Source organism: Anser anser (genome assembly GCF_964211835.1).
Source record: "Anser anser genome assembly, chromosome: 4".
In the NCBI taxonomy this organism is placed as follows: domain Eukaryota; kingdom Metazoa; phylum Chordata; class Aves; order Anseriformes; family Anatidae; genus Anser; species Anser anser.
In genome coordinates, this window is record NC_139724.1 from 32,050,126 (window position 1) to 32,060,715 (window position 10,590).

Here is a 10,590-nt window from a genome sequence, read left to right on the forward strand (position 1 = left end):
CTTTGTTACTAATCCAAATACTAAAAATATTATTAAAAACACAAAGCTAGTATTATTTTGCTTCCTTTTACATAAGTGGACTAAAAGGAATGGTATTTACCATACCAAGGAATGGTATTTCTTTTAATCATTTCGTTTATAAGAGTGACTGATATGTTTATAACACCTGGTATCCTGACAGATCTAAAAGTACTTCCCAGTTCTGGGAAATCTAAAAAGTACCTGAGAGATACTGCAAGCACAGTCACACCATGCTGCAAACCATGGCACTATTTCTTTTTAGCCAGGTCTTTCTCAAATGAATTAAAGAATTTGTCATCCACACAGTTTAAAATCCTGACCTCCAAACAGGTCCTTCTGCTGTGAGGAACTGAAGGAGCAGCCACTTTCTGGATAAACACTTACTAACATTAAGAGGTGTAATGGATTAAAATAATCAATCTATTTTCCTTTCACCACTAATGGCTTTCCAAATTGTCTTTCTGACCTCTATTTATACTTAACCTGTATTTTTTTTTTAATTATTATGAGATTGATCAAAGGGAACACTCCATCTTCAGTACTGGGTAGACACAATGCTAATGGAGGCAGGAAAAAATCGATTTTCCTGGCTTTTCACAGACCACTGCAATTAATTATAACTCGGTTCTACGCAACCCAGAAAAAGTATGGACTCCCATATATAAAGCTCTAGTGAAGAGTCTATTTTTTCATTAGTGTTCATGGTGAAAAGGCACTTAAGATAATTAACACAGTATGCCTGTAATGTCTTTAAGCATGAAGGAATCAGTAACTTTGGGTAAAGTGTAAAGCAAACATTCCTTGTAATAAATTAGTTGTGGGCTGGGAAGGGCAAATACTGAGCAAGGTCCTGCAGCTCAACAAAGCAAGAGAGTTGATTCACACAGGACTGATTATCAGCGCTGCAATATAGTTCTACATGTCTATGTGGTAAAATCCAAAACCGGCTTGATAGGCACCTGGACTTCTTCTACAGTTCCTGCCAAGAGAAGTACATAGGAAAGGAACAGAAAAGCCAGCAACCTGGGAGTGATCCCAAAGGCATTAAGATTAAAATAAAATAAAATAAAATAAAATAAAATAAAATAAAATAAAATAAAATAAAATAATTGAAGTCCTAGGCACATCCAAATCTACACTCAGATGTCTAAAAGGAGTTTGGCACCAAGCTTCTTATGCAAATCAGCTCTTGTTGAGAAATACCACAAAAAAAAAAAATGGAACGACTATCCCATGCTTCAACAACATGATACCTAACTGAAATACCATATCTCATACTTTGTACAGGTCTTTGATTTTGCCTATTTAATCTGCATTTTTATTGCCCAGGCCACATTGTGGTTATGTAGATGTGATATGCACACACGCACGCGCGTATATACCTGTACACATAAGTATTTCTATGCCTATGTATCTATAAAGGGAAGTATAGTTTCTCCAGAAACTTTACATTCTAAGCTGATGATTAACCTACCTTCTCCCCTAGCAGAAGTGATGCTGTTAACACAGTACAGATTGATACAGACTATGGTACAGTTTTACATTATTTCTAGTACATTTACATGCCTTTTTTTTTCTATTTATATTGGCCTATATATGGAAATTAGCTGAAATCTTAGAGAACACAACATTTTCTGAAATTACTATAAGAAATAAAACAAATGTCTCATAAAGAGCCAGAAGCATGTGATGAGCTTCTTTTTGTTGCTTTGCGCAAGCTGGAAAGATGAGCTCAAGTACTGCTTATAGCAACCTTGGTGAAGTTTGCTCCTTACTACATTTCCCTGTCTCTCCCCGAGCCTACATGATGCAACCTACCCATCACACCTAAAATCTTTTCCCCAAGGCTACTGAATCTTTCAGTATTGAGGACAGGCTCTACACAGACAGTACACAACTATTCAATATTTTATCCCATTGGTCAATATATAACATCAGGCTTGATATACAGCATAGTTTTATAATCCAGCTCTGAAGACAGAATTGTTCCTTCCCAAGAAGCCTGTCTTTCTATATATCCCTATACTTGCATGGAGAAGTATTAATGAACAGGTTAGTGAGACCAATTATATAATTTCTGTTTTAAATGGATGACAAAACCACAGATCAAAAAATACATGTAATGGTAACAATAAATGAACAAAAGGTTTCATTAATCTTGAATGCCCAGTTTGAGACAGGTGAACCTGTTTTTTCACGATACTCTGTACTTTTTATGGTCAAAGCACAGCTTTCATGGACTTCACACGTCACCAGCATCAGATCCGCAATCCATCTCAATTCCAGCACCTCTTAAGAGCTTACTGTTGTAACTTGTCACAAGTCTTTCATTGTAGCTTTTGTCAATAATATCTGAAAAGGCAAACTGGTACACTATAAACTATTATTACATCTAAACATTTTGCTAAGCAACAGTAATAGGCAAAAACTTCGATTTTTACAGGATTTGCCACAAACAAAAACTGTATTTTGCCATAGACATAAGCAGAGAAAATTATCTTTGGCAAGGTAACATTCTAAATTCAGTATAAAGACATTAGTCTATATACTGAAGTATAGTCACTTTATTTTCCAGCTGCAAAAGAAGTTCTTTTAGTTTGTTTGTTTGTATAGGAAACATAAAAATCTAGTTTTTGTTATACTAGAAATTCCCAGGGAACAATGTGAGTTTAAACCAAATCCAATTCTCTCCCCTGTTAAAAAAAAAAAAAAGTAATACAAATTCTTAAAGGCACAGTTGAGTAGATTTTCTCTTTTTATATTATTTGACTTTTTATTATTTACTATACTGGAATATAACTGCACATAAACTTAATGAGAATATCACATTCTGTCAATGAGTTCATAAGTTCATAAGTACCCAAACTCTAATGAAAGTTACTGGAGGGCAATTTTACATGTATAAATAAACAAAACCATCTACCTCTCTTGACTTAATTAGCCAACTTGTAACAACACCATTACACCTGCTAGGAATGCCATTGAAAATTTATCCAATAAACATGTATTCTTAAATCATCTACTTTTTACTGCAAAGCCTACAGTAACTAGTCTGATCTATGCTACCCCTTACTGACATCAAGCTGTGTCCGTACCCTTTCCTAAAGGAAAATGCCAGCCCTACCATCTATTTCACTCCCTTAAATTGATCAGTTTTTTCTACCACACTAAGCTGAACCCAAGTTGAATCTGAGGAGAGAAGCTCTCTGCTTACGTTATACCAGGATAATTATAGCATGATAATTACCCAGCCCCCTGTGTTTCACTGTTTTAACCATAACAGGATAGTTACGGAAAACAAATTCTGATGAGTGAACTAGGCTAGATGCTTGGTAGCTGATAATGGATAAAGTCTGGGGGAGGACAACAAAGCTTTCCTTCCTCAAAGGAAAAGTGATTGCCTTTAGATCTTCCTTGGTGCACACTTCCAGCCCCTGAATCCATGGGAAGTTAGTGTTACCCAGCAGGCTACTCAGACCTTGAGCATTGGCATTTAAGAGCAGGTGTGGACAGCACATGCCAGACTGATCCACAAAAGGGCAAATGAGGCAGGATGAGGCAAAAGGGCAGGATGATGCTTTGGTCCCACACTAAGCACTGAGCACCAGGAAAATAATACTACTTCTTGCTTTCTACATCCCGGACTAAGGTTCATCTGGCAAAGAATACGTGGCTCTCGGGGCACAACATGAGTATTTTGCTACTGTGAAAGTTTCAACACAGATGTTCTTTTCTAGAATCAATTAAAAATGGTTTTACCTCTAGATGTTTAGTTTTTGCAACAGAGTTTTTAACTTCTGCTCTAGTTTTTCTATGCTCGCAGGCTACACGTTTTGCGGGGACTTCTAACAGAGAAACAGAAGGAAGATGGAGACTACAGTTGAGTGACTGTACCATTTCATTTCTCAAAAACTATCTGTTAGACCTTTCATGTACCTCTATGGGAAAAACACTGATTTATTTTACACTGTTGCGATGAAGCGTTTGAATGTGTTTCTTAATATGACATTCAAGTTCTCGTTCCTATTCTTGGCAATATATCTGAAATTGTCACAGTTTGAGCATCTAACCTGGCCTAAATTTAGATTTAGGAGCCTGTGGGAAAATCCTGTATTCATTTAATCAAACACAGAGTGAAGTGATACACAGGGAAACACAGGAAAAGCTACTATGTACATATTCCCAGCAGACAGCAGTGCCCTAGCTCCCACATACCACCCTGGAGCTGTTTCAAGAAGACATCACTGTTAATACTTCAGTTTTTTACACACTTAAGCCTTTAGAGCTGCTGAACAGAGTGCTCAGATTTTCACATGTACTGGCTGTGCTGCTCAGCTACATGTAGCATCTGTTGCAAAGGAGCTCACATTTTATCATAGCATAAGTCCCTTTTAAAAATGTTACCACACAATTGTTTAAATATATCCACCAAAAACAAAACAAAACAAACAAACAAAAAAGCCTTTTTGTGTGTTTCTGTTTGGTTGGTTTGCTTTGCTTTCCTTTGTGTTTTTTGTTGTTGTTGTAGTTATTGCTGTTTTGGTTTTGATGTGGTAATCTATTTTGTTTTGGACAGGTATATAGACAGTAATTCTGTGCCCACTACTTACCATCACATTCACACACTGCAGGATTGCCCAGCAGCACAAATTTGGCCTTGATCAGACATGAGCACAAAACTGCATGTATGTGAGAGTGGTCAGGCCTGACAATTTTACGTTAGCTAGCATTTGTGTTGGCTGCAGGAGAAATAAAGATATCTAATGCCAAAGGAATCTTGAAAACTATCTTTTAGGGACACTGTAATTGCCAAACAATCTGAAATAGCTCTCTAGATGTGACAATGACAAAATAAGGAGTTTGAGACAGGTTCTCAAGCAGGGAAGGGACAAATCAGAAGTGTCTTCTCAGCAAGAATGTGGTTAATCATTCTAAGTAACAGTTTATTTGCTAAGAAAATGACTGCAGGACTGGTGGAGTGCTGATCAGAGCATTTCTACATGTATTCCAGGTCTCTCCTTCCAAGGACTGAAGTACAATGAAATCATCATTCTGATTCAATTAACAACAAATGATGGCAACAAAAAAAACACTTTCACAAGAGCATCAAACGTCTAACCTAAAAACATCTCCGTCAGTGTAACAGAGGAACTGAAAGGTCCTAAAATAGCAGATCCTTTCAGTGGACCTTTCAATGGCTAGCAGAGGACCCTGTACCATCCCCTAAAGCAGCGCAACCACTATAACCTGTTCCAGGAGATTTATAAGGGTTTCTTCGCTGGTTTATCAACTCTAGAATATACTAACTCTTAAGACAAATCCTGATGAATAAAAATCCAGTTGCAAACTCCTTTTGCATAAGGAGCTACAGCAGTTGTTGCATATAAAAATATATTGGCTCTTTCTTGCAGATCATGTTCCACTCTTCTGTTTGGGTGGTGTTATGGTATTGTTTCCTTCCAGAAAGCCATCTTCTCTGGGAGTTAATAGCAGAGCCTAGCTGTTGGGCTGCAACAGTACAAAAATGTTTCCCAGCTGAAAGACAGAAACAGGATGTAGCAGCTTCCTGAATTTTCACAGCTGACCTTTAGCCAAACATTTCATATCTTTTTATTAATTTTTTCCAAAACGTTAAATGAGTATTACTGATCATAGGCTTCAGTTGATCTCTGGTACTCTAGTAGGTATGTACAAAAATCTTATAGGTAGGCTGCATCAGGAATTATGGCTGGGGGTCCTGACAGTCTGCAGCACGATCCTTATTAGAGGAGAAGACTTTTTATCTTCTATGATGGATTCCTTTCCTGTACAAGTTCTGCTGAGCGGGTGATCTGGACAAAAGGGGACTCAAAGGCATGTTGCTAAAGATGATATGCCAGGAAAAAGTGAACATTCTTTAGTACATTTTATACTTATTTTATTATAATTTTCATGGAAAACAATTGATGTACCACTAACATGTTTCTTTTTCTTACTAAGTCTCTTAACTTGCACATGTCATATAAACTCAGTATCAAGGCATAAGAATTCAAAATAGATCGTTGTGTTTAGTTAAGGTGTGCAAGAAAAATAAACTTACATAGCTTACTTAACTTGCAGCCCAAAACTGTATGGTATTCACTGAAGACTCATCTATGCAATCCATAGAACTGTATTTGCAACGTGTAATTTAGAGATTAACTGTCTTGGATCACTGGAACAGTGATTGCTGAACTGGAACTGTGGACTATCCATCTCTGGTGATGTTAAAGACTCAGCTAGACAAAGTCACAGCCGAGCCCTGATACAGTGCTGGTAACAGTCCTGGCTAGAACACAGGCTGGACTAGATGACCTCCAGAGGTCCCTTCAAGTCAACATTTCTGTGATTCTCTGGTAAGATTACCCCATTTTTAATGAATGAATTCAAGAAAAAAAGCATCATGGTCACAATAACTTCACATTCAAGGGCAGCCCTTTAACTCAAAAAATTGTATTAGAGCAATTATTAAAACTGACCCAAAATAAATGGGATAGGGTAGTATAGAAGCTGGCCTGTTGAAAGAAGACTGCTTTCTCTAAGTTGGATAATCTCCTTCTCCCTTAAAACATACAATATCAAGAGACCATATTAAACCATCTCTTCTAACTACAGAGCAGCCTGAAGCCTTACAAAGCTTACAACTCTGTAAGCATTTATGTCTTTTTTTAATACATTTCTTATACTTGTGGCTATGTATCAGAACTACCATATTTATGGCAAACAGAATGTTGTTGGCACTATGCATTTCATATATTTCTTGCAATCCCACAATTCATCAGAAGTTTTAAATGGAGACAGTCATTGCCAGACATGCAAGGGTTGGATACAAGAAAGCAGGTTCAAGAGAAGAAACACAAAAATCACTCTTATGTGTACATGAAGTTACAGTTCCTGTATGCAGTGACATTTCTAATTCAAGTGTAGTATGTTATCAAAATCTCACATTAATTGTAGATAGAGTTTATTAGACAAAAAATGTATTTCAATCCCTCCACAAACGCAAAGAAAAATAAGTGTTAAATGATTCAGCTGACTCAAGGAAGGGTTTCCGTGGTTTCTGGGATGTTTCGCCTGCTCTTTACTTCTATCCCAGACTTTACACATTCGAGAGAAGCGCAGGGATCAGTTTCATCTCCGCTGCGGCTCTTGGAGAGTAGTAAAGGTGCAACGAGGCGGGTCTTTGCAGCGCTGAGAAAGGCCCCGAGCGGGACGAGAGGTGGAGAGATGCGGACTGCTCTCGGCGCTGCGGGCAGCTGCCTCCCGGCAGCAGGAGGCTAACCCTCACCTGCCGCTACCGGAGCGCCGCACCGGGCGGCACAGCGGGCGCTGCCGGGCCCAGGCCCCCGGGACGGAGGGCCCAGAGCCGGACACACGCCCACACCCCCATCCACACCCCATGTACACACCCCACGCCCCCCATCCACACACTTACTTGATGTCCTCCCAGACGGCGGGGCCGTAGTTGCGGATGACCAGCAGCTCCAGGGCGTGATTGACGAAGCCGTACTGCGGGGCAGGGCGAGGTGGCGGCACGGTCAGGAGGCGGCCTGGGGAGCCCCCGGGAGCCCCCCGCCGCCCCCCCCTCCTCACCGCCCCCCTCCCCTCATCGCCCCCACCCCAAAACCCCCCCAAAATATAAAAGGCGGAGGCCTGACTCCCCTGCCAAGCTGCTCCAGCCTCTCCCCTCCCCGCCGCCGGCCCGGCCCGGCCCCGTCAGCGCCGGGCAGGGAGCGCAGCCGCCGGAGCTCACCATGGTGCCGCCGCTGCCGCTGCCGAAGAGCGGCCCCGGTGCCCTCACCGCCTCCCCCGGCCGCCACCGCCCCGAGTGGCAGCCGCCATAGCCAATGGGGAGCGCGGCCGGCGCGCTGTCCGCCAATGGGAGGCGGAGGCGGGACTACGGGCCGTGGAGGGAAGGGGGGATGCGGCGGGGAGGAGGGGGCTGGGCGCGAGGGCCTCGGCTGACGGTCGCCTCGCGCCTAACGGCCGCCCCGTGCAAACGGTCGCCTCACGGCTAACGGCCGCCGCGAGGGGGTTGGAGGCGCGGCCGCCTTCTCCAGCGGGGAGCTGCGGGGCTCGCGGCGTGAGGCGGCCCGCTGCCCGACAGCTCGGCGGCTCCTCCTCCTCCTCCTCCGCTCCCGGCCGGCCTCTGTGGGACGGGGATGGAGGGACGGGCCCCGAAAAGCCTCGGCCACGGAAGGCAGAATGGCCAGAGTACCCCTGCAGAGGGCAGGGGAGTTTTTGTGCCACGTCCCCCTTCTGTTCGGGGTGCGTTGCGTGAGAGGAAAACCGCGTTGTTGCTGACGTGATGCCTGTGAAATACGTGCATCCATTTAATTTTTTCCCCATTGCTCTTCCCAGCAGAGAAGCATCCAAACAACTGCCCTAGAGTTTCCTGCACATCAAAAGGGATTTTCCAAATGCTTTTCTCCAACTGGAGTTGTTAGGACTCACCTGACAGTCTGAAGATTGTCAAAGTGCCTGGCAAAATCACAGTGATTAGGCAGGTACACGGAGGGCAGTGTATGCTTTGGTGTCAATGCCCTTTGCAGTGGTTGCTTTTGCAGGAATAGAAATGGTTCCTGAATTGTTTCATATCCACATGCAATCACAGCTTTTGGCCAGATAAATGCCCCCTGAAGAGTGGAAAACCAGAAGAGCAAGACGATTGCAGATACTTCTGTTTCTGTGTGTTAATTTTCAAAGGTTAATGAAATTAAAAACACAGTAATAAGTGCTTTCAATACATTTTGGTGTGCGTTGACAAGTCCTTGTCAGTAGCTAATGTGAAAGAGACATTACTGTACAGTGTTGTTACAATGTTATAACCTACTAAACAGAGATTTTCAAAGGGATCTCCAAGTAAGTTATGACCCTTACAACTGAAATTTGAATAGAGGATTGCTGACAACATGCCAAGGAGACTTCAGAAATAACACAGTCATCACATGTGATAATCTATGTGGAACAAGAGAGGTAGTGCAGCACTTGTAAAAAACATTTAAAGCCCTTTATACCATCTAAAGAATTGGTGTATGGAATAAAAATCCTAAGGAGACTTATAATTCTTTTTGCTTATTTAAAAAGAATGAAAGAATATTCAGGACATAATAAGATTTCTGGGAGGACTATAGGACGAATACTTGATGGGCTACTGCTGTAGTAACTCTTGGGCAGAGACCTTGCTACATGAAGCCAGAAGGGCCACAGATGCTCATAGATCCAGCTGTAAGGATCTGTATGGATTCTAGATGTAAGTAAAATTGTAAAAGTTTAGACCTTAGTAAGATAAAGCAAAGTAACTTTAAAAATTGATTAAGCTCTTGACATACTTTATGAAAAAATGGAGTATGTGTTTGAATTGCCACATAAGTAAAAAAATTATAACATTGAAAATCTTCTGAAATCTCATGTAGTGCTTGGTGAACTTCTGAATCTGTGTTAAGATCTGTTAAAATTCTTAGTAAGTGAGGAGAGAAATTATGGATGGATGGACATCAGAAAGTTGGCAAACCTTTTTTCAGTTGGCATTCCAAGAACAGTAGAGGGACACCCTGCATTTGCATCAAGCAGGCATAATCAATTCTACTTAGTTTAACACAGTCCACGTCTACTGCGAAAGCCACTTCTGGTTGCTTTTATTTTGAATGATGACCAAGAATGAATGTTTCAATATAACCAGTTAAAACCATGCACAGAATATGCTAATTTTGAAAGGAGGAAAGAAAATTGTCGGAAAAAAAACAAGCAAACTATTGGTTGAAGATATCTTTGTAGAAAACAAGCAAAATCTGAAGGCATGTAAATCTCTTTTTGCATTAGACATCATGTGATAAATCATGCTGCTGTAATTGGGTAAAAGGCTTAGGAGGGGTCAGCTTCTTACCAGTTAACTAGGATTTGGGTACTTCTGATTGCTGTCTACTTTTCCTGTTTGGTAGGAACTAAGTTTGGGGAAAACAGGAAAACACATCCTGCTCTATCTTTATAAGCTTTGCTTTTCTGAAGTCCTGGGCAGGGGATGGATGTGTACTGGAATAGGATAAGGCAGGGACAAGAGTGGATTAAGAATCAGTAATAACAACATCCCAATTCTTTTAAACTTTCAAGGAAATTCACTTCTTTATTCTGTATATGGGGTAAGCCCCTATGCTTATAAAAAGGTACTAGAGAAATTACATCAAATTCTTTTTGAATATGGTTTTCAGAATGTAGATTATCCTGGCAATTTTGCATACAAGCATGACACTTTTTTAAAAGTGCTGATATCAGCAAAATTCAAAATCGCTCTATACAATTCTTTTGGTTTGGTTCAGGCTTGTAGGTTGCATTGCAGGCTGTTCTTGGGATTAAGCTTTACATGCAAGTGTTCTGGCATCAGAGGTGATGTAGATTTGTTAAATGTAAACTGAAAAGTGGTAGACTCAACAGCATAGGCAGTGTTGAAGCACACAGTGATTAATTTTCTTTTCTAAAACAGGGTTCCCATTTTAAAGGTTTGGACAATGCTGAATTAAAGAATTCAACCACGTGATTTGCTGAGAGGGGCCA

At 41.0% G+C, this 10,590-nt stretch overlaps 1 protein-coding gene across 3 annotated transcripts in view; it reads right to left on the reverse strand.

The window, feature by feature from the left end:
- The window catches only part of GUCY1B1 (guanylate cyclase 1 soluble subunit beta 1), a 42,309-nt gene extending 34,071 nt beyond the window's left edge, over positions 1-8,238 (reverse strand). For 2 of the 3 annotated variants that reach the window (XR_014583775.1, XM_083834413.1), the window contains exons 1-2: positions 7,793-8,238; positions 7,475-7,548 (exon numbers count right to left, since the gene is read on the reverse strand). Coding sequence is in view for 2 of the 3 variants with exons in the window: in XM_083834413.1 (XP_083690539.1) it covers positions 7,475-7,548; positions 7,793-7,795 (77 nt within the window). In the remaining variant the exon portion in view is untranslated. The remainder of the gene's footprint in view (positions 1-7,474; positions 7,549-7,792) is intronic. The other variant, XM_083834412.1, reaches the window with a different exon arrangement.
- Between the last annotated feature and the right edge of the window lie 2,352 nt (positions 8,239-10,590).